Genomic DNA, 24,119 nt, shown 5'->3' on the forward strand with positions numbered 1-24,119 from the left:
TTTCAAATACACTCAGCTCTTAGTGGAGAACCATTTTGTATTTCGAAATTGCAAAGTTTGACTACAACCTCCACCATTAATTTATGAAATGAATAGTCAACTTCTTCACCTCTTGCAATCGCACCACGATATTGCTGTTTCAGAGCACCAAATCTTTTAAATCTGCAGTTGAAGTTCTCTACAATTTGTCTTATACAGCAAAAATCTATGAAACCGGACAGAGGTATCAAAATATCAAACAGTAATACATTTATTTGTTATAGAAACTAATAAATATATTCTAAGATAGATCTTTGTTAAAGATTAATTATTAGAAAAAAATTGAAATATTTACCATTTTAAAAAAAAATAAAAAAAATAAAAAACAAAAATTAACTGTGCAATATTTCTGAAGTGATAAAATATTTTTTATTTATATACATTTAAATTGATTTATAAGAAAACAATTAATAGGATGTCGAATAACCTTGGTTGAGGATTACTTGATTCAATCTGTTTGGTATTGATTCATATAGTGATTGGCAGTACTCCGGTGTCATTTCATATCACCACTATTAACATTATTTAAGAGCTCTATTGAGTTTAGAATGAATGGCATCTAGTATATATATTTATCTCAAGAATACCCAAGAATTTTAAAAAACATTCAGGCCTGACTAGTTTGTTTATATATCAAATTTAGTTAAGAATGCATTTTAAGTAAAAAATATTATGAGATTTAGAATATTGATGACAAGTGAGATGTCTTGTACAGTTGTGGAATATACTAAAATTAGTTAAACAATATTATTTATTCGTCGATCTATATCATACTCTAAAATTTCTAAAAAATCTGGGAATCTAGAGCTTAAGATAGATTGTCTAAGTATCCAGTTCCATAATAAATTAATGAGAGAAAAGATTGAATTTGAATCTACCACTTTCAACTTAATGATAGAATATTAGTTGTTCTATAATCGGGAACTCCTTTAAAGAATAAACTTTCTTTATACTATACTCTCCTTGTTTTATTTTCGTTTCATCTGTTAAATTCTTTTCTAAAAAAACAATATCCTTGTTTATGTAAAATCAGTTAAAAACCTTTACATTTTGAATATGAAGAAGAGTCTAAAAGGATTTTTTTTGTATTATTTCTGAAAGTAATTCCTTAATCCTTTATTATTCTTCTAATAATGTTATTGATTTATCTTTTTAAAAATGTATTGTTATCCTTTTTTTTTTTAATGATATAATTGATTTTTAAAAAAAATTTTAAATTTTATTTTAAATATAATTGTAATCTTTTAAATATTTATTCTTTTTATACATATAGTATTTGTGTTCAGTGCTGAGTTTATTTTTGCTTAGTTTTTCTTTAGTCTTGAAACTGTTGAAAATTAGAATTGTATTTTAAACCAATAACTTCTTGTGCCGTTCAGTAATCCAAATGAAGTATTCCACAAATCTTTTATCTTTCTGTTAACATTTTACTTGGTGTCATTCTTATATATAATATAATTAAATTTTTCAAAATAAATTTAAAAGTACTATAATAAAAAATATTTTATCACTTCAGAAATATTGCACAAATTAATTTTATCTTTTATTTTTTTTATTTTTTTTTAAAATGATAAATGATTCAATTTCTTTTTAATTATTAATCATTTACAAAGATCTATCTTAGAATATATTTATTAGTTTCTATAACAAATAAATGTATTACTGTTTGATATTTTGAAACCTCTGTCCGGGTTCATAGATTTTTGCTGTACTTGAAAGATATACGTTTAGAGTTTCAGATTCACCACTTAAAATCTTTCCTTTGATTGGTGTTATAACCTCTTCAGAAACACCTTGATAACCCTTGTCAGCAAAAATGACTTCATCTTTATCCAATTCGTTCAACAATCCCCCATCCAAAAGAATGTTGATGTCATGTTCACCTCCACGGTAAGGATCACCCAACCAACAGGCTAAACCAGAATCTGTACGAACTCCTATTTCATATTTTAATCCTGTAGTTTTATGCTTCTCTGAATAATGCTGTCGTTGAACCTCGATGTTAGATGGTTTTTCTATTGGACACAGTGTAGTATCAACTACTAAGTTTAATTTTAAACTTTCGGTAGAAGTACCATATCTATCTTTGAATTCAATCTATAAAATAGTTAAACATAAGTAATGGGTAGATATGAACGAATTATAAGATTTACCTGTGGTAGGCAATTTGCTATTGCTTGTAAACAATTTGATACCCTCTTTTGATAGGTCTCTTTACTGCAACCAAATTCTTTTGATGCTGTTCTGTATGATGGATTTGTTTTTAAAAAGTTTAAGGTCATCAACAATATATATGGATTGAATGATTTTTTTTTTGTCCAATTTGCTAAATATTCCTCTTTTAATTTTGGTAATAATTTGTCTATAGTCGCAATGGATACACCATATTTTTCAACAACAAATTCGTCATTACCCCACGTGGGAAGTTTTTCTGCAAGATATTCATAAAATTTTTTTTCTTTTGTCATTTCTGAAAAAATATGAAATTATTAATGGGTGAAAAGAAATCCAAATTCAAGTTGTTCTACTGTGAAAGATGTATTAAAAATTTTAGTTGGACTAATTAAATTTAAATGGACTTTTTTTTTTTAAATGTACCAGTTCTTTAATTTAATACATCTAATGTATGTAAATTACTATATTTAGTAAATTTTCTTCGAGTTCCACATGTTAACTTGTATTAGTGTCTATCGATGTATTAATTTACTTTTAAATGTATTAGTTAATATTAAAATGTACCAGATTAAAGAAATTTCCCAAATATTAATAAAAATTAATATATGATATTGTGAACTTAATTTGTAACCTAGATATTTTTTAAAAATTAAGATTTACTTTCCATATCGTCTTCTGTAATGTGATTCTATAGCACAGGGAAAATATATTAGATTCCTATAAAAATGTTATTATAATCTATTCGATAAGATATCTTGTTGTTTCAAATTTAAGTTTTGAATTTTTAAGTTATTTTTAATTTATTTCAATTCTCTAAAAATGAAAATAAAAGCTAATAATAATATTATAAGTGATAAGGTACTTAAGGCTGAAAGCTTAATGAAAAACTATAAAGATACTCTTTTAGCTCTAAGCATTCAAAAATTAGTAGAAGCTTTTCCGAAATGCGGAAAAGCTGAACTATCAAAAGCAAAAAAAATAGTTCAAGCAGAACAAGGTAAATAAAATATTTATGTATTTTGAATAGTTTAAAATAACTAAAAGTTATTATTTCAGTGCTTGTAGCTAATGGATATGATACAAATGATCATCAAGAGGATGATGATGAAGCAGAAGAAGAAGAAAGTGAAGCAGAAGAAGAGGATCCAGTTGTTTCTAAGAAGAAGAAGAAAGCAAAACACCATCACAATGAAAGTGATGTCTTATCAAGCTGCGCAGATATTAGTGGAAGAAATGTATTCGATCACAACATTATAGCAAGGGAAAATAATGTTTACCTAATTACTCGGAAGATACATTGCATAGTCAATGTCAACTTTGAAAGTTCTAAGGGTGGAAGGCTTATCTACACTTTTGAAACGGATACGGTTCTTAGCTCTGACCATACTTGTATGACCAATCTATTAAAAGTAGATCCTGAACACAAGGATATGCAATGGTTCAAGAAAAAAGTATATCCCATTACCATCGATTTCACTCTTCCAGATGGTACCGAAAAAGACAAAGAAAAAATAGAGTACATTAAGGATGATAAATATCATATATGGAAATTCCCAAGAAGAAACATTTTGATGGACACAAAATTCAAAATGATAACTGAATAAAAAACAATTTTTTCAATCTAATCCTTTTTTTAAAATTTTTTTATTTTTATTTTTCATTTTTTTTCATTTTTTTATTTTTTTACTTGTACCAACTTGGTACATTCCCATTATTATAAAACTTGATTAATGAATGATGAGATACTTTTTTTCATTTTTAGTAAACGATCGTTTTTTTGCAAAGATTTTCCAAAAAAGAAAGAAAAAAAGGGAAATTATTTTTAAGATTTTTTGGACATCCAAAAAAAAAAAAAAATTCGAAGAAAAAAATGAATTTCATTTTCTATGCAAATCACAATTTTATAAAAATCTATTCATTAAAAAAATAAATTCAAAATCATTTTTAATTAATAACAGTTAAATTAGTTTTAGATATAATAATAATAATAACACCACATACGCACAAATGGTGAATTTAGTAGTTAATTCAGGTCATATAAAACCATTCGCAAAAGGAATACAATATCTTGCAAAGTTATGTGAAGAATTCAATATTCAAATAGAACCAGATAAAGTAAGTGTTATAAACATAATCATCTATAGATAGATAGATAGATTAATATTAATATATTTATATTTATATAGATAAGATTTAAAGCATGTAATACAGCAAAATCTGCATATATAGAGATATTGATGACAAAGGATTTCTTTGATGACTATCGGTTGTCGGAGCGCGATCTTTCGTTAAACGTTAGAGTAAAGTCGAAGCATTGTCATCAGGTGTTCCACTCGCTTGGCACAATCGAGAAATGTGCATTGGTTGTCGGAAACGGTGAATCAAAGGTTACCTTTCATCTGCTGTGTAACAAGAAGATAAAGAAGACCTATAAACTGAACTATGAGGATATCGATATGCTCAATCCCGTAATGGACAATGAATTCGACGTGCGAATGGTCATCAGACCAAAGATCATTGTCGATGCACTCGCTCATTTTGCACAATCACTCGAAGAGATTTCATTGAATCTCAGAAAAGACGTTATCATATTCAGTACTTATTTAGGTGAAGAGAGTGGAAAGAGTAAGTAAATTATCATATTTTCTTGATTTGTAAAATGAATTACCAACTAACAGACAATTTGATTGATTGGATATCATCATTATTATTATTATTATTAGTTGCACCAGAGAAAGCTTTACAAACAGAGATCAAGTTGGATGTTGCAGATTTCGATGAGTATGCATCGGATGGCAGAAACATCGATCTTACATTCTCGTTCAAAGAGTTCAAAACTATCATATCGTTCTGTGAGACAATCAGTCATCCAATCACTTTTTACGTTAAGCAAAATGGAAAGTAAGTAACTGTAAAAATAATAGTTAAAGATAAGAAAGCAATATGTTGTTTACTAACTTATTTATTTATTTATAAAAGTGCGCTGAAATTCCATACAAGATATAGTGATAGTTATATGATACAATTCTTAATTGCATGTTTCCAAACACCTGGAACTATTAATGCTAATTCATCTTCTACACCATCATCTGGATCTTCGTCATCTTCCGTACAACAACATCATCATCAGCAACAACAACAACAACAACAATATCATCAACAGCAGCAGCAACAACAACAACAGCATTTAAATAGAGATAACAGTAACAATCAATTTCAATTACAAAATTATAGTGGATCAAGTAATCATTCAGCATCACATTTCGATAAGTCAGTTGCAACACCACATCCTTCACCACATCATCATCAACATCAAAATAACCAACAACAGCATCACCAATATCAAAATCAAAATCAAATGATGATAGACAACGATAGTTCATATTATCATTCATTATCCACCAAAGATTATGATAATGAACATGATATCGATATGATGCCACCAATGGATTATGCGTCACCACCAAGCACGATGGCATCAGGTATGTCAAAGGCCAATGAAAATCCACTGTCTGTTGGTCTTCGTGGACACAATCTCAATGTCGACGATGAAGACGAAGAAGACGATGAAGATTACGATAACATTGCTTCTGACAATGATCAAAGTGTTCAACCAAGTCAATAATTATATCAATTACTATAAAACAACATGTAAATAATGAATATTATAATTTTATCAACAAAATAAATCTTTTTATCAATAACTTTATTTTAACACCCCAAAAACAAAATGTAATAACTATGTTAAAATTATTAAAAACCAGAATTCAACAGTACACAAAAAAAATATTCTATGAACTCATTTGTGTTATTTGATTCCTCACAATCACTAATCGTAAGTGACAATAGTTTATTGACGATTGGAAACTTTTGTTTGGTGGTTTGTTCATTTCTAATCATCAAAAGTAATGCTGATAGATCTGGATTGATGATACACTTGTTGTCTGCCAATGCTTGTTGAATTCAACAGTACACAAAAACCAGAAGTACCAATATCATCAGTCAAACTGTTCAACGATTTACACTTGTACATAAATCATTTCAAGAATTTAATGGTAACTATCTTTTATTGAATCAAAAATCAAATCAAATCAAATTTATAAATATTAATTTAATATTATTATATATAAATATAAAATATATATTTAGATCAATGTAATTATCAAACGGTTACAGATTCAATATTAGATATAATCAGTGGAAATACACATCCTAATTTGAAATGTATGCATATTACATTTATAATTGATTCAGCTGGGCTTGATCAATTTGAACAAAGAGTGATAGATGCACTTTCAACAAACAACACTCTACGTTCATTTTCTTACAATACTGTTTGTGATGAAACTATTAGTCCACCGACTACTTTGCGATTTCCAACTTATTGTTAGCTAATCTAAATTAAACAATGTTCCACAAACATGTTTGTGTAATACTTTATTTTTTATGTTTTTGTGTAGATAATTAACAAACTTGATCTTCGTCTTTTTTTTTTTTTTTTTTTATGATTTATTTATTTTTTGTGAAGTTATATGCAATAATAAAAAATAAAATAAAAATAAAAGTATTTAAAAATAACGACTCTAAAAAACCATCCATGCACATGTGGCATTTTTTCAATCTGAGGGATTTTAAATTTGGTTTTTTTTTTTTTTTTTTTTTTTCAAAAACAAACTAATTCGAATTTTTTTGAAATATCTTTTTTTTGTATTTTTTTTGTTTAATTAATGATAATATAAGAATTGTTGTATTACAATACATACTTTTTGAGATAAATAGATAAGATAAATAAAGACTTTTTAATATATACATAGATATAGATATATAGATAAAACAACAGTTCTCGATTAGATTTGTTAATTCAGTAGAATAACTTACTGAACAAAAGAAAAGAAAGGATAAAGATAAAGAGAATATTATATTAGCAACAAAGAGAAAGAGAAAGAGAGAAGAACGATAGAAGGATAACAACAACAGCAACTAAATAACTATAATAATGACACTTATTAGATGGGTAGTAGCAATACTCTTTTTGGTATCTGTTTTAATACAATGCCAAATTACAGAGGCACGTTACTTATCACCCTCTAATCCTGAGAAATACTCAACATCACAAGATTTACGTTTAAAGGTAATTTGATAGTTATATAACTAAAATAAAGAAAAAGATTGAGAGTTTGGCTAATTAACATTCATTTCAATTTGTTTGAACAATAACAACGACAACAACAACAGATGAATAAATTGACATCGAATTTAAAATCATATCCCTATTATAAAGGTGCACCATACAACACTGACTTGGCCGACGAGAAATCAGAAGGATCGTTCGCTTTTAAGCTGAGTGGAAATGGTCAATACACAGCGATGTACCCATTGAAAGCGATGTACAGTAACGAATGTCTAGAGGCTTCTCACACCAAGCTTACTGCAGATCAAGTCAATGATTTCATCGATTTAATTAAAGATCAATATAGAGCTCATTTGTATGTGTCATATCAATCAACCAATCCAACCTATCAATCAATCAATCAATCATTTCATTCAGATTCCTTTAAATTTTAATTCATAATATTAATCTATCTATCTTATCTCTCTCTCTCCCTATAGTTATGTAGATGGTTTACCAATCGGAGAATTGAAACCATCTTCGAATGGTGGTCAATATATATTATTAGGTTATCCAATTGGTTTCACATCGACCGACGAAAATGGAACTGTAATGTATTCAACAACAATAACAATAACAACATAGATATTAATGTGGATATATATTTCTATAGGTTCATTATTTTCTAAATAGTAATGTTGAATTTTGGTTTCAATATAAACAGGTGATACCGAATTCCGATGATCTGTTTTATTTGATTCATGTTTCAGTGACACCCAGAAGTTTCATTGGGTGCAATACGCAATATCCAAATGGAATGAGTAAACCGATGGAGTTGTTCCGAGATACAGCTGCCAACGTATCGTGGACCTACTCGACGAACCGATACAACAGTACCGATGTCAATCCAGAGGATCGTTGGGATATCTACTATCCGCATGCAGTGGCGATAGAGTCGACCTCTGCAGTCATTGGATTCCTCATTACCGTGGTAGAGTGTTTGTTCCTCGCTTTGGTACTCTGGAAGATCTTCAGAGGTAACGAATCACTTGGATTCATCCAGTTGGGTGACAGCGGTTGGAAATCGATCTACGCCGACGTCTTCCGTTCGCCAAACCGTTACATGACATTCTCCATACTGATCGGAACCGGTATGCAGATTGCAGTCTCCTCATTCATGCTGATGCTATTCTACGTTGCCGGATTACTATCGATTTCCAATCCAGGTTCATTTAGATTGGCTTTAATTTTAATATTTGCTTTTTGTGGGTAAGTTACAGTAATCATTGATTAAGAAAAATATCGATATTGCATCATTTACTTATTATTTACTACTATTATAAACAATAGATTATTTAGTGGATATGCTTCAATGAGAACATATATTATGCTTGGAGGATCTAGAAAGAGACATAATGCATTGTTAAACGCAACACTGATTCCATTGATTTTGTTGATTTTGATTTTCATTTCTAAATTCCAGTTGTGGAGTAACCATTATCTCAGTGCACCATCGGCAACCGAAGTCATCTTTGTCATCTGTATGTGGTTATTCGTTTCCATTCCAACTTCACTTTTAAGTTCTTATTTTGTTAATACATGGCCTGTAAGTTTTGAAATAGTTATTATAATTTATTTTTGTTTTATTTATTAATCAATACATACATAAATATATTTATAGCCAGCAGAATATCCATTTAAACCAAATCATATTCCAAGATTGATACCAAAAGCAGTTTGGTATACCAATCACTATTTCCACAGTTTAATTTTCGGATTCTTGCCTTTCGCTGTCATTTTCGCACAGATCAATTTCGAATTGGATCCAATCTTTAACAATTTCCACGTTAACAATTCCTACGATCTTTGTATCGCTTTTATATTGATGATTATAAATATTATAGTTATCAATATGTTGATTACTTATTATCAACTTTCAAGAGAGGTAATTTCAAAAACAAAACTAATTATTTATAATAATCAAATATTAATAAATTTTTTTTTAAAAAAAACAGGATTACAATTGGTGGTGGAGATCAATTTTAGGACCGGCTTGTACATCAATATATATATTTATCTATCTTTTAGTTTATGGATATCCAAGGGTGTTGGGTGGTACTGGATTCTATTATTTCATGTATTCTTTCATCATCTCTCTATTTTCAGCATTGTTTTTCTCATCGATTGGATTCCTTGGCAATCTTTGGTTTGTCAAAAAGATTTATTCAACTCTACACTTTGAGTAGATCAAGTATCATTAATATATATTTAATATTTAATAATAATAATAATAACAACAACAACAACAACTATAACAAAATACACCAGACTTTTAAATTAATTAAAAAAGTCAGTTAAAATTTAGTTTATGACTATAAATCGAGTCATAAACGATCAAAAACCATATTTACTTTTTTGTAAACCGACGACAAACACAAATATTTACTATTAAATAAAATTTATTTTTTTTATTTAATTTAACAACTTATTAATATAAAAAGACTTCTATCTAATTTTAAATAAAATATTTTATTTATTAATAGTTATTTCGGATGAGAAATTTAATTGCTAGAATCCAATCAAATCAGATTCAATATGTTTGTCAAGTACTTTAAATGGTTGAATTGAAAATGGGTATTTTGATTTCATTCTGACTGAAAGGTTTATAAGGTCACTCATTGATCGCTTTTTGAGATTGAGAAGCCATCTAATGATCAGATAATTGTTGCACTTGAAGAAATGTTCTGGATTCTCCATCTCTGATTGAACTTCCTGTGGAACATGTTCATATACCCATTGGTAAAGTTCTAGATTGACTATTGGAGTTGCTAGAATTCTAGTAAGTAGATTATGTGGCTGTGTTATTCTTTCCGTTCTATTCTCATAAAACCATTTTAATATTTCCAATGATTTGCTTGATCCATCATCCTTATCTAGTATATCCACTGAGCAACCTTCACTACGATTTTCATGCAAAAACTGAACAATTTGTAGATGGCCGTGTAAACAAGAATAGTCCATTGCTTCAGTTGAACAACCTCCACTATTATTATAATGCAACCATCGTAAAATGTCGAGAAATCCAAATGTTGAGGCGATATCTATTAAATTGGACTTAGATCCTTCTGTTCTATTGAAATTTAAGAATTGAACCAATTCTAAATTGCCACTCGCAACCGCATTCTCCATTGCACGCTCTGAATAACTTTCTGATCTATTGAAATGTATATACTTGGCAATATTTAATGTTTCCAATGAAAATGGCTCTGGGTCCATTCTGTAAAAGTTGAAACGATTATTCAAACTCTCCAAAAAGGGTGTGCTCGAATTTATTTGAAAGCTATGCGCTTCAAACCATTGAATGGTTGCCAAGTTTGGAATTGTCCCCAATGTTATTGACTTGAAAACCTGAGGATCTTCTTGTTCCTTAGCCATCCTATTGTACAGCCATTCCAATAGTTCTATATCTCCAAGACGTGCTGCTCTCTCTAAAAGACTAGAGTACCAATGGTGGACAATTACTTTCAATTAACAATTTAATGACTCCAGTATTTCTTTGTTCAAATGCAAACTCCAATGGGAGTGTTCCAGAGCTTGAAAACATCGATGGTATCCTATCAACTAGGAATTTAACTACCTTTTCATGTTGACCTTTGATCGCTTTAACCATAAGAAGTTTGTTGAATCTCGGCTTCTGATCATCAGCTTCCACTGAGTAACCAAAAATATGATCCAATAAATCGACATCTCCAACCATAGCAGCATTACCCAAAACCTGATATTGTACAGTTAGCAACGAATCAGTATCTGGCGATGTATCAAAATATCGTTTAAAAAGATATTTAATCGGCTCTGTACTGTTTAGTGAAAATGAATAGTTGAGAACCACTTTATAATCCCATTGTATATAACTATACTTATTCCAAAGGTAATCAAATAGATCGATTCTTCCATATTGTAAAGTTATCGCCAGTAAATCGTTGAGAGTGAACCAACTTTTGTTATTCTGGTGCGCCACATCGACTCGGAATCGCTTAATCAAATAGCTGATCATTTCAATGTCACCACCACCAACCGCAGCATTAATAAATTTATGCGACTCTGTGTTATCTTATTCTCAATGTCAAACTTATAATAGCTTCACTATTCTTATTGATTTTAAACCACTCTTTTAATTGCTCCAAATAGTTATTACCAGCCAGCAGTCTAGCATTTGATTGAACATCATTCCACTTGTATTGTTTACCACCATTATAAATTGAACATATTTCACTTATATATGAAAATATATGATTATTTATATATTTATTATTAAATATAACAATAGAGAATAATTGTTTATTCATTATTTATCTATGAGTGAGAAAAAAAAAAAGATGGTCATTGCAGTGCAAAAAAAATCAGGAATAATCTATTTTTCTAGATATATTCCATTTTCTTTTATAATTTATTTTATTTACAATCTTTGATATTTGTTTCTTTTTATTGTGTATCATTATGTAATGATAAATGTTAAATTATTATATTTCTATATGATGATATAATATTAGATATTGTTAAAATTAGAATTGTCGTATTTGGTTGTTGTTGTTATTTGGATTAATTATATAATTGAATCGATTTTATCCAAAAAACTTATTATTATGACTATTATTATTATTATTATTATTATTGCTATTACTATTATACTATTATTAATGGTTAATTAAAGCTTCTTCTTCATTTGGATGATTTCCACCTCTAATCTTTCTTTTCATTAATTTAAAGAATTGCGGTGAGGTTCCCCAAACTATAGAGTTTGCCAATGCTTGCAGCGATACACTTGCGGCATCTAAATAAACAAACAACTTGTCTTGGTCTTCTTCAATCTTTAGATATTCCATGGTTCTAAGAATGGTCGGTGCCGTCCAGAATACAACGAATACCAACACAAACTTTACCAACTGATTTCTAAACTCCTGTTCCTGAAGCTTGTAGCGAACCGATTCGTTTGGCATCAACATAGTCGGTCTATTTCTCTGCATCTTCCAAAGAATCAACATTAAAATCACAATGGAAACTGTTATAGTTATATACAATGGTACCAATTCAAACAATCTAAATGGATTACTTCCACCTACAATCCAACATCTATAGATGTGATTGTATCAGTGTTAATATTAGTATATATATAGGTAGATAGATATATAATATCCAATCTTATCTTTATATCTTATATAACATACCCATTTGAACTTGGACCATATTGTTTGAATGCAGCGATAATGATTGCATTGATACCGCAGAATGACCATACAAAGATGTGATACCACTTGATGCTGTTGCTGTTATCGATGTTGGCGTAGAAGAACGATAGGAATACTTTGACGGTCATCATGAAACTCCACATGACTGTCGCCTGTCCAAAGTACTGTCCCCACATACCCAAGAAGAAGCATACTGCCGACGACGATTTCGTATCTACCACCGAATCGTCAAACTGCTCCACTCCTGCATAATATAATATAATAGTAAGGATATATCTAAATAAAATATTAATAAAGATAGCTATACAATTATAAACACTATATATACTTACTTAAAAGTAAATATTAAATCAGCTATACTTTGAAAGAATATAAAATTCGATCCACTATGCTGACCGACCTTTGCAAACAGTCCCCATGTAATAATGATAAAGAGTGAACCAATGATCGATATAGGTGCACATATTAAATAAATCAATATAATATCATTCATTCTTTTTTGACTCTTATATTTGATTTATAAATATATATATTTGAAAATGTAATTGAATATATATATTATTATCTTTTTTTTACTTTAAAAAAAAAAATATATATAAAATTTATTGTATTATTAAAACTTTGTACAAAATCGGAGAATCTGATCTAATCTAAAAATAAATAAATAAATAAATAAATAAATAAATTACAATGATGATTATGAATGATTATTCGATTATTATGATATATGATGATGATGATGATGTATGATTATTATTATTATTTATTCATATTATTATGATATGATAGTTCAATTTTAAATATTATCTACTTCATGTCAATAAAAAACACACACACATAAATAAACACCCCTTGAATAAAAAAAAAAAATTAATGAAAAAAACGAAAAAAAATAGTTATTTTTTATTTTTTATTTTTTTTATCATTCTTTGCCTGTTGGGATCTGGTGACATTTTTTTTTATTCATTGGTCCCAGTAGAAGTTATAACAAAGTTGATTAATTGTTGTTGTTGTTCATTGCCTGTTAATATATTTTGTTGTTGTTCACCAGTAAAGAAAGTAGTAGACAGAATAAATAATATTTTTTCATGTAATAATAACACAACAAACACGACCAGGCTTATTCTTTAAGAATAATATGTCTATTGTTACAACTAATATTTATTTTTTGATCAATTCTATATTGTATTACTATTAAATGTAAACCAATCTTTTAATATTGCGTACATTTATTTCATTATGCAATTTGTTTGCGCAACACTTGGTGATCGTCTGATACAACGTTATCGAAATCTCATCATCGTTTTTCTGATCAGAATTTAATGTAATTTATGAGGTGCACAGAAACAAAAAAAAATAAAATATTATTATTATATTGATTGATGTTCTACATCCACAAGTCAAGTTTCTTTGAATTTATTTTAAAAAATATTTTTACAAAAAATACAATAAAAAAAAAGAAAAATTATAATTTTATTTGGTTAATTTAATTTAATTTATCAAATATCTTATTTACTGTTAAAGAATAATTAAAACAAGTTTGTTTGTTGTTATAAATGAAATGTCAATATATTCATTTAATCCTGTAAAGATATTAAAGTTTAGTGATCAAACGAAATTACAAGTACCAGCATGGATTAAATCGATACAAAATACAATATTGGATCTAGAGTTCTTTGAACTAGTAAAGAATGTATCTGCATCACTATCAAGAGAAGAAGAAGAACGTATTGTTAAATCGGAAATACAAAAGTTAAAGATATCATTTTCACAAATAGATAAACCTGTATGTTATCTCTATGTTATTATTATTATTATTAGATATATTGTACAATTACTAATTAATAGAAAACAACAAAAAGAGTACAAAAAAAAGAGAATGTTTAATTAGAATGATTTATTGTCATATGTTGGGTTATGATGTTCCCTTTGGCTATGTTCAAGCGTTGAACATGACACAGGATGAGAAGCTGTTGAACAAGCGAACCGGTTATTTGACACTGTCGCTGTGTTTGCCTGCGAAACATGAGTTGCTGATCATGGCGGTCAATTCGATTATGAAGGATTTGCGGTCTACCAACTTTCTAGAGGTGGCTTCGGCGTTGACGGCATTGGCGCGTCTTGTCGACCGCGAAACCATTCCTGCATTTATACCGCGCGTCACAGAGCTGCTAAAGACATCGAACCGACCGATCGTCCGAAAGAAATGTGTTGTCGCACTGCATCGATTCTATCTGGTCGATGCCAGTCTGCTCGACAATGCGATGCAAGACAACCTGCGCATGGCAATGAGCGATAAGGATCCGTCGGTGATGGCAGCTGCCATCGCAATGTTTCTCGATATTTCAAAGTCGACCACTGCTGCACCGAGCATTGTCAACTTGATACCATCGTTCAACAGTATCTTGAAGCAAGTGGCGGAAGGTCGACTTCCACGCCACTATCTCTACCACGGTGTTCCAAACCCGTGGCTACAAGTCTACCTCTTAAAGATACTGGAGAATCTCTACATTACCACAGCATCGTCTTCGCCAGACAAAAAGAAACAGATATCCGACTTGATATCGCCAACTGTTAATTTCACACTGGAGCAATCGCTAAAGTTTAAAAACAATGCCGGTTACTCGATTGTCTATGAATCGATACGTGTGCTGACGGTTGTTGCTCACCAAGATGCAGCGCTATTGGAGTCGGCCATAAAGAATATCTCTGTGCTGCTATCACATCGCTATAATAATCTCAGATATCTAGGAATCAATGCACTGTCTTCGATCGTCCAGATATCGCCACGCTCTGTTACCGGTCACCAACTCGAGGTGATCGAATGTCTAGAGTCACGCGATGAAACGCTGAAGCGAAAGAGTTTGGATTTACTCTACAGGATGACAAACAATAAGAATGTTGTACCGATCTGTGCGAAATTGATTGATCATCTAATGACCGACGATCAGTTGCTAAAACGCGAATTGGTATCGCGGATCTCTGACCTCGCAGAGAGATACTCACCGAATGACTATTGGTACATCGAGACAATGCTAAGAATGTTGAGTGTAGAAGGTGATTTGATGTCGGAAGAGAGTGGATTCAATCTAATCAGACTGGTTGCAGGTGGTACAGGATTGGATGACAACGAACAAGAAGATATCAAGATAAAGTTACACGCAGCCAGTTTATGTTGGACAATATTAAATGATATAATAATACAGCAACAAGGAGATATACAACAACAGCAGCAACAACAACATACTACAACAACACATATCAATATTAATGTAAACGATCTATTGATGAAAGTAGTTTGTTGGATACTTTCAGAGTATAGTTATTTATTTGTTGATGCTTCTGCTAAAGAGCAGATAAAAGTATCTTTAAACTCTGTTATCAATGCTTTGGTGGATCAAATGGATAGGGATTATAGTGGAGATGTTAAATCTTGTATATTGACTGGTTTGGCAAAGCTTTCGTCACAGGTCGGCAAGGTGTTGCCACAGGTGTTGATGGTCGCCAACAGATATAGCAACGCAAGGTCGCTTGCCACTCAGAAAAAGTCACTGGAGCTGATCGAACTTTCGAAACTACCACATTCGATATTGGATGAAGTACTACCTACCGATGGCTACTGTGAGGATTTGGACATGGCGCAACTAGAGTCCGTTATTGTAAGACATGCAAAAGCTGCGATCTCCAAAGGTTGGTCGAAATCATATATACCGAAACAATCTAGACCTTCAACCTTTATGAATCCAAATCAATTAGTTGATTTACCTGTGATTGGAAATCAATTGTCGTCGTCATCAACCACCACATCGTCAACACATCAACAACCACCAAAGAAAGAGTTAAACTTTGAATATCCTTCACCACCCACTCACTTTATGATGCAACAACAAAAACAATATCCAACAGCAACCATATTTTCACAAGACAACAATAGTAGTAGCGGTCAACAAGCTATTGTTCCAGTTCCAAAGAAAGATATTGAAATTGTTCAAGTTGATTCATCATCATCGTCATCAATAGCTATAGATCCAGTTGTTCCAAAACCAAACAAAGTAGTCTGGACTAAAAAAGGATTCATTGGATATCAATCACCTCCATTACCATCAACTACACCACAACAACAAGATCAACAAAATCAAGCGTTATCGACTAATTCAGTTGTATCTCCACAACCAACTTCACCAACAAACAAACAACCGGCAGTTGAACCAGTTGCCGCTCAACCCTCGTTAGAAACACTCAAGAAAGAGAAACTAGCAAAGGAATTGTTTGGAGGTGTCGTTGGAAATGAAGATGGCAATTCCGGTGAATCTAGAGTGAATAGAATGCACGGAAAGAAAACAACAACAACAACAGCAACAACTACAAGATCATCGAATTTGTTTACAGGAGACGATAATGAAATGCTTGTAAATCTAAGTTTAGGCGAAACCAATGTACAATCATCATCAACACAGTCACCTTCGCCGTCACCTTCAAAATCAACATCTACAACATCAACAACTCAACTTTTAGATTTAGAATCACCGACCAACATTGTAAAAGTACCAACGATTCAAGCTGAGCTAATGGAGCTAGTTCCACCTGCTTCATCTATTTTAGATACTGACGATAGCGACAACAATACAACATCAACAACTACATTAACAACAATAACTTCTCCATCATTGAAAAGTCAATTGTCAACTCAAATCAACCCAGGAACATCTTTTAATATTCAAAATTTAAATTTGTCATCAATACTTAGAAAATATGTAAGATTTAAAAATGATAAACAAATTTTATTAATCATCTTTAAAGACTAACATAACTTATTTTTTATTATTATTATAGATAAATAATACAAATTTAGAAAACATTGTAAATCAACAAATATATAGTGATAATAATATAGTTATTTCAACAATCAAACAATTTAACAATTCACAGCTACATCTTTTATTATTAATATCAAATAATCAATCAACCAAATCATTAAAGAACATCAATCAAAAAATAACAGGTAATGATCACCTAAAATTAGATTACGACGGTGATTCAATTGTAAAAATACATTCCAATACTTTATCAGTAGATGATCTATATCCAAAACTAACTGTAACTATCATCTATTACAACAAAAAAAATAATATTCAAATGCTAACATAATCATAATAACCAGGTTGTAGAAATAATTAAAATTGATTTAAAAAAAGTTGGATTTGGTATTTCTATAAATTTAAATATCGATTTCAATTTGGATGGTCAGAGTAGTAAAACTATACCAACTCTTTCGATTCCCATTGAAATATCCGATTTCCTCAGACCTCTTGATATCGGGCTGAATCAATTCGAACAAACATGGTCATCCTATTCACAGGAAAGAGAGATAATCGTTGATAGCTCATTACAACAGAAATCATCACAGCTACTGACGTGTTTTATTAAGGGCCTACATTTACATACTATTCAACCACTGGATTCCGACAATCATACCGAGTTCTTTGGAGCTACACAGCTTAAAGTCAACTCAAATATTGCAGCTGGAGGAATCACACTATTCAAACTCGGTTACAATGGTGGAAGGCTTACCATATCATTGAAAACCAATGATAAGAACTTCTCTGATGTAATATCAAGACATTGTTATAAAATTCATAACTCTTCAATCATTGCACTTAAAAAGTAAATAAATACACCTACTTTCAAAGTTTTAGGAGCTTTCTTGAATTAAATTTAATTCAAAAAAGAAAAGTTAAAAATCATTTAAACCTCCACACCTGACCCGACATATCGAAAATAGTGTCTGGAGTCGCCACAAACTGTTATTTCATGCAAAAACAAAATGGGTGAATAGCCTCTCTTGCCGCTGTGCCACGTTGGCATTGAAAAAAAAATTCTAACTTGTATCCCTGAGTACAATTATCGCCTTTATAAATCAAAATAAAGAAGTTACCACTTGTTTAATTCAAAATGAAACCAATTATCATTCTTTTATTTATCACAATACAAATAAAATTTATAGCTTCTTATTGTTCAGTTTGTGCTGATATATCCTCATCATGCAATACAAATGTTCAAACAGAAACAATTTGTGAATATCCAGCTGTATGTACTGGAGCACCTGGTGGCTCCGGTGGTTTATGCATACCTGTTTGTAATGTTAATAGACTAAAATATCAAATCTTATTAAAATTAATCATTTTAAACTAGCAACCAGATATCTCAGGTGCACCTTGTGGTTCAACTGGTTGTAGAAATGGACTTGTTTGTTCCGTAGATGAATGTTTTGCCGTTGGTTCACTTGGGTAATTGGAAATAAATCAATACTCACCAAATTCTAAAAATTAAACTAATTTCTATGTTATAGAATAGGTGATATGTGTGTATCTCAAGATAGTAACAGTATATTTTGTTCAATCGGATTAAAATGTATATTAAGCAAATGTGTCAATGTTAATTATCCTTTTTGCCAATCAAATTCAATGTGTAATCCTGGTGAAGTATGCTATAATCAAAGATGTATGAAACCAATTGGAGAAGGTGAACCTTGTCAGTCTTCAGCTCAATGTCAGCCTTTTCGCAACTGTCTTGTTAATTTAAACAATATATTTGTTTGTACTCCTCCAATGTCTGTGGGACTGGGTGGTACTTGTTTTGAAACAAGCGATTGTGATATCTCTCAAAATTTAATTGTAAGTTAAAATCATTTAAATCCCAGACATAGCGAAAATAGTCATCCAAAAAAGGGGGTGAAGAATGAATAATTGTTCGCTTTGTCTCTTTTTTTTTTTGTTTTTCTCACTAACTTTAATATACATATTTAAATTTAAATTAATATTTATATTGTATTGATAAATCAGTGCAATGATACAGGCCCGTATATAGGTCGAAAATGTATTACTATGGATACTGTTTCCAATATGGTTTGCGGTGAAAATGTATACCAAAATTGTCCCTCACAATCAGCATGTATGTGCAATGCAAATTCTACAAATTATAGTGGATTATGTGCTCCATTTGGAGATTTTGGATTCTCTGCATATAATCATTTCGAAAAATATTTGCAATGTATGGACAATAGTGGATGTCCTAATGTTGATAATGATGCTTTGTATTTCACGAAAGTGTGGTACTCCTCTCAATTATTTTAACTACCAACCATTATGTGGTGGTGAAACAAGTTCAAGTTGGTCAGATAGTTCTTCATCTACATCACTAACAACCTCTATACTATCAATTTTGTTTTTTATTATTTTGTTAATAAATTAAATATATTTATTTACACTTTGAAACAATTTACAAGTTCTTCAGAATCGAAAGTTACATTGAATCGTGACTGATAGTTTTGGACATGGATCGTAGGATAAGATACAATTGTATCCTTTGCGTCAGAGAATGTTGATTTGATTGTGTATTTTGAATCGAATGTTAATTTTGATCTGGGTTTACACTCAGTGCTACCTACGGTAGGTAAAAGAGCTGCTGTGGTAACTACTGATGCGGCAGTTGCTACCTTTGGGAATGTACTACTAAGATTAATATTATTACTATTATTAAAATTGCTTTCATTATTATTATTATTGGAATTGATTATATTGATATTGTTAGTGTTGTTATTATTATTAATATTGTTGTTGGTGATACTGTTGTTACCACTCGATTTAATTGGGGTGATAGCAGTATTATTATATTGTCTTGGTGAAGCTGGAGGTGACATTGGGTATGGTGAGTACTGAGGTGGTGGCTGTAAAGAGGAAGTAGATGACGATGGAGTAGTCGGTTGTTGTGGTCGTTGAGCAATTGTCTTTGGAGTGGACATAATAGCATTACCTTCATCTGTCATACCTTTAATTCCTCTTTTTCTAATCGCAATCCATCTCTTTAATTTACTATTGATCAAACCAAAAATAGATAAGTAAATCATGATCATCATCATCATCTCAAGAGTTTTAACAACATAACAAACTTACATAAAGAATGGAATAGTTCTAAAGAAATTCTTTTCCTTTACCATACTTTGAGTGTTATTCTTTTTTGTGAACGTTGGTAATTCATCGATTGATAACCATTCTATTTTCTATTTTATGAATGAACGAATTAATAAATAAACAAATTTGAATAAATAAATTAAATGATTTTTTACTTACACTAATCTCCTTTCTTGTTCTTGGCATGAAAGGTGTATCCTCTGGTACTCCACAGATGATGAATAGCTTTATCTTTTGATCTTTCATTGTGATCTCAATGAAATGTCTTGGATTCAACTTGCTAGAGATATCGTATCCAGTCTCTTCGAGTACCTCTCTCACAGCACAGATGTCATCGGCTTCATCTTTGTTGACTTTACCCTTGGGGAAACCCCAACTCGATGAATGAAATCCTCTTACAAATAATGCTTTATCCAATCCCGGATTCAAAATGATAGCACCATACACAGGTACTCTTGTCTTGTACTGTGAGAACTGTTTCAAAATCTCTTCTACCTGATTCTTGTGTGGTTTTAAGAATGGACAATGATGGAAAACTAAATTATACATTTAATATATATATATTGATATATTGATTAATTATCAAAGATAAAGATTATAATAGTAATAGATAATACTTACAAACTTTTGTAAATTCAGATAAAGAGTATTTTGGTAGTGAATGATGCTCTTCTCTGTGAAAGTCATCGTAGAACCAAAAGGCAGCTTCAATTTGAAATAGTAGACGATCGAATGATTCTAATTCCTCTGCTGGTATATTGATTACGAATCTACTTGATAGATCATCGAATATCTCTGCTAAAGTTGGTACATTTGGTTTCGATTTATTGTTTGGTGTTGAGCTATTACTGTTATTATTACTGTTACTACTAGTAGTTGGTGTAATATTATTATCATCTAAATAACCTGTTGAATTTATCATTTCTGATGTTTGTAATTGAATATGTTGTTGTTGCTGTTGCTGTTCGTTATTGTTATTCATCATAAAAGGCATACCCATTGGTTGATGGAATGGTGGTGGTGGTGGATGATGCATCATTCCCATCATATTCATATTCATGTTCATATTCATATGAGGTGGCATGAATGGTGGGTGCATCATTGGTGGCATCATATGATGCATCATCTGAGTATGAGGTGTTGCCGTTCCAACCGGTAGAGGTGGTGGTGGCTGTGGCATCATTCCTTGATGTGGATGAATATGATGAGGTGATCCTATACCATGGTGAGGTGGCATCATCGAAGGATGATGAAAGGGTGCCGACATATACGGAACCTGTTGTTGTTGTTGCTGCTGTTGCTCATCATTATTTACACCTCCACCACCTTCAACAATTATTTGCTTATTCCCAGAAAAGAACATAATAAATATCTATCTTTTGTTAACTTTATATCTTTTAATGTATATCTATCTGTATTTATATCTATATATCTATATATCTATATATATCTTGTTTAATTAATTAAAATAAATAAAATGAATGATTTTTTCAAATTTATATATTTGAGGGTTTTTTATTTTTTTATCATTTAATTTATTTGAAGTTCGCGATAACCACTAACTCCGCAGACTTTGCGGAATAGGAGTGAATAATTATATTATTATTAAATATGTTTACAGTTCATCTTTTGCTGATTTTTTGTTATTATTATTATTATTATTGTTATTAATATTGTTATTGTTATTATTATTGTTATCTGTTTGTGTTTCGGAATTTGTATTACTATTATTATTTTCTAATTCGTTTTGATCGATTTTCACTTGAATAAGAGCACCGATCTCTTTGAGTGTTTCTTTCTCTTGGAGACGCATGATGATCGACATCTTTGAGCGTTGTGATAGTTTTTCGAATTCTGTGGTCGCTTCGATGATTGCACGATCCTCTTCCATTGTAGTTGGGTATGCTTTCATCTTCATATCAATCAACGACTTCAAATATGGCAATAAACTAAAGTTCTTATAACTTAAATACTTTGAAATCTTTAACAACTCCTCTGTCAGCGAATCTTTAAACAACTTCATTCTCTCGTTCTGTTCGAATGCCTTTGTCAATAACTCTGTCTTTTCAATCAATTGTGGATCCTATAAATGTAAAAAGTTAGTTTAGGTTTAGTTTAAAGCAATCTATAGATCTAATATATTATAACTACTTACAGATGCTGGAATTGTATTTAACAACTCTTCTACTAATACATTGACACAGTGTTTGGCGGTTGACGATTGGTCGATGAAACCATAGTGAATCAGGAGGTCAGAGTTACAGTCTTGGTTACCGTAGTTGAGGAAGATCTGTTCACCTTTTTTGATTGGTTGTAGTGCAACCACCTTGATTGCAGACTCGTCGTAGTCAAAGTCGTAGGCGGCCTGTGCGTCCTCTGCGTGGTTAAAGTAGTCGAGGAATGGTGCGAGCACCACGGTGATAAAAGGATTGCCGTTGGCATCGAGATTCGGTGCCTCTGTGTAGATCTTACGCGAATCCACAACGGAATACGCCCATTTCAAACGGTCGTAGGTCATTGCACACTTGCTGAACTGCTGCTCTTTGAACAACGATTTCAAACGACCGAACAACTCCTTGGCATCCAGTCGCTGATTCATCAAGTCGATGTAGGCAGGCGAACCATTGAGCAACTCTGCTTCCGCATCGCTAAAGAACAAACCGCTATTCAATACCTCTGGCATCGCACTGAACCATTCGCTATAGTCAAACGACAGATCGTCCATACAATATCGATAGTAGAGAAGTGCAACCACCAAACCATCTTCAGCTGTCAACTCCAAATCTTGAATCTTATTGAATAGCCAAGGTAATTGTTGTTGAACCTATCATGATTGTTTTGTTTTGTTTTAGTTAACGTGTATCTAGATTGATTTGTTTGTTTGTTTGTTTGTATGTTACCTTATTCATTGATAATGAATTATACCATGGTAAACTTAGAAGTTCTTCACCTTCTTTGATGTCTCTCGATGAGAATATACCTTTTTCATTGGGTGTCAATGAGAGTAGAGGTTGTTTGCTATCTTGTTTCCAAGTTTGAATGTTGATTCCATCATCTTTTCTAAAGGTCAATTGAACTGTTTGACCACCGATTCTAATGTCTCCTACAAAAATAGATATATAATCAAAAAGTATATTAATATTATTATCATATCGATATCAATATCATATCTTGACTATTACCAACTACTCACCATTGACTATACAACAAAAACAAACAATTACTAATAAAAATACTAATAATGAAATACTATTTAATTTCAAAAAATTTCGATTTCCCATTTTATTTTATAATTGATTAATTATCTATGGATAAACAATAATTATTTTTCAGATTCTTTATTTTTTTTTTTTATATTTTTTTTTTCAAATTCAAAAATTTGACCCGATCCGATGACGCGTTCTTGATGGGTGTCCCACTATCCAAAATTTTTTGAAATTAAATAGTATTTCATTAAAAAAAATTGAATAGATAGATTTTGACAATTTTTTTATTTTTTTTAAACCCATGGGACTATCTATTATTTTTTTCTCCCAAATTCTTTTAAATAATTAAATTATTTGACACCAATAACATTTA

At 30.8% G+C, this 24,119-nt stretch overlaps 10 protein-coding genes across 10 annotated transcripts; 5 read left to right on the forward strand and 5 right to left on the reverse strand.

The window, feature by feature from the left end:
* Positions 1-2: 2 nt before the first annotated feature.
* PPL_05376 (uncharacterized protein) lies at positions 3-2,507 on the reverse strand (the record flags this gene model as incomplete). Its single annotated transcript, XM_020576260.1, has 4 exons — positions 3-189; positions 814-926; positions 1,765-2,136; positions 2,193-2,507. The coding sequence occupies 4 exons, from the start codon at positions 2,505-2,507 to the stop codon at positions 3-5; spliced, it is 987 nt and encodes a 328-aa protein (XP_020433509.1).
* A 526-nt stretch (positions 2,508-3,033) lies between these two features.
* Positions 3,034-6,605, forward strand: rad9 (component of 9-1-1 complex; the record flags this gene model as incomplete). Its single annotated transcript, XM_020576261.1, has 7 exons — positions 3,034-3,211; positions 3,271-3,730; positions 4,188-4,329; positions 4,401-4,839; positions 4,938-5,115; positions 5,194-5,831; positions 6,364-6,605. 7 exons carry the CDS (start codon positions 3,034-3,036, stop codon positions 6,603-6,605), a joined length of 2,277 nt encoding a protein of 758 aa, XP_020433510.1.
* A 605-nt stretch (positions 6,606-7,210) lies between these two features.
* phg1c (transmembrane 9 family protein) lies at positions 7,211-9,570 on the forward strand (the record flags this gene model as incomplete). Its single annotated transcript, XM_020576262.1, has 7 exons — positions 7,211-7,345; positions 7,450-7,700; positions 7,825-7,938; positions 8,018-8,593; positions 8,675-8,930; positions 9,006-9,269; positions 9,340-9,570. The coding sequence occupies 7 exons, from the start codon at positions 7,211-7,213 to the stop codon at positions 9,568-9,570; spliced, it is 1,827 nt and encodes a 608-aa protein (XP_020433511.1).
* A 226-nt stretch (positions 9,571-9,796) lies between these two features.
* On the reverse strand, positions 9,797-11,820 carry PPL_05379 (uncharacterized protein; the record flags this gene model as incomplete). Its single annotated transcript, XM_020576263.1, has 4 exons — positions 9,797-9,808; positions 9,935-10,812; positions 10,847-11,357; positions 11,785-11,820. The coding sequence occupies 4 exons, from the start codon at positions 11,818-11,820 to the stop codon at positions 9,797-9,799; spliced, it is 1,437 nt and encodes a 478-aa protein (XP_020433512.1).
* Positions 11,821-12,018: 198 nt separating this feature from the next.
* On the reverse strand, positions 12,019-12,207 carry PPL_05380 (uncharacterized protein; the record flags this gene model as incomplete). Its single annotated transcript, XM_020576264.1, has 1 exon — positions 12,019-12,207. One exon carries the CDS (start codon positions 12,205-12,207, stop codon positions 12,019-12,021), a length of 189 nt encoding a protein of 62 aa, XP_020433513.1.
* Positions 12,208-12,334: 127 nt separating this feature from the next.
* crlF (G-protein-coupled receptor family protein) lies at positions 12,335-13,063 on the reverse strand (the record flags this gene model as incomplete). The annotated part of the gene is made up of 3 exons (XM_020576265.1): positions 12,335-12,383; positions 12,550-12,846; positions 12,903-13,063. The coding sequence occupies 3 exons, from the start codon at positions 13,061-13,063 to the stop codon at positions 12,335-12,337; spliced, it is 507 nt and encodes a 168-aa protein (XP_020433514.1).
* A 1,068-nt stretch (positions 13,064-14,131) lies between these two features.
* Positions 14,132-18,238, forward strand: ap4e1 (adaptin N-terminal domain-containing protein; the record flags this gene model as incomplete). Its single annotated transcript, XM_020576266.1, has 4 exons — positions 14,132-14,356; positions 14,634-17,324; positions 17,404-17,667; positions 17,732-18,238. 4 exons carry the CDS (start codon positions 14,132-14,134, stop codon positions 18,236-18,238), a joined length of 3,687 nt encoding a protein of 1,228 aa, XP_020433515.1.
* A 156-nt stretch (positions 18,239-18,394) lies between these two features.
* Positions 18,395-19,253, forward strand: PPL_05383 (paramecium surface antigen repeat-containing protein; the record flags this gene model as incomplete). The annotated part of the gene is made up of 4 exons (XM_020576267.1): positions 18,395-18,398; positions 18,575-18,711; positions 18,763-18,857; positions 18,920-19,253. 4 exons carry the CDS (start codon positions 18,395-18,397, stop codon positions 19,251-19,253), a joined length of 570 nt encoding a protein of 189 aa, XP_020433516.1.
* A 201-nt stretch (positions 19,254-19,454) lies between these two features.
* Positions 19,455-19,703, forward strand: PPL_05384 (uncharacterized protein; the record flags this gene model as incomplete). The annotated part of the gene is made up of 1 exon (XM_020576268.1): positions 19,455-19,703. One exon carries the CDS (start codon positions 19,455-19,457, stop codon positions 19,701-19,703), a length of 249 nt encoding a protein of 82 aa, XP_020433517.1.
* Positions 19,704-19,831: 128 nt separating this feature from the next.
* On the reverse strand, positions 19,832-23,821 carry dcp2 (mRNA-decapping enzyme 2; the record flags this gene model as incomplete). Its single annotated transcript, XM_020576269.1, has 9 exons — positions 19,832-20,441; positions 20,523-20,629; positions 20,700-21,076; positions 21,162-21,866; positions 21,902-21,972; positions 22,160-22,623; positions 22,696-23,364; positions 23,441-23,643; positions 23,791-23,821. The coding sequence occupies 9 exons, from the start codon at positions 23,819-23,821 to the stop codon at positions 19,832-19,834; spliced, it is 3,237 nt and encodes a 1,078-aa protein (XP_020433518.1).
* Between the last annotated feature and the right edge of the window lie 298 nt (positions 23,822-24,119).

This window comes from Heterostelium album (assembly GCF_000004825.1).
Source record: "Heterostelium album PN500 unplaced genomic scaffold PPL_contig12, whole genome shotgun sequence".
Lineage (NCBI taxonomy): Eukaryota > Evosea > Eumycetozoa > Acytosteliales > Acytosteliaceae > Heterostelium > Heterostelium album.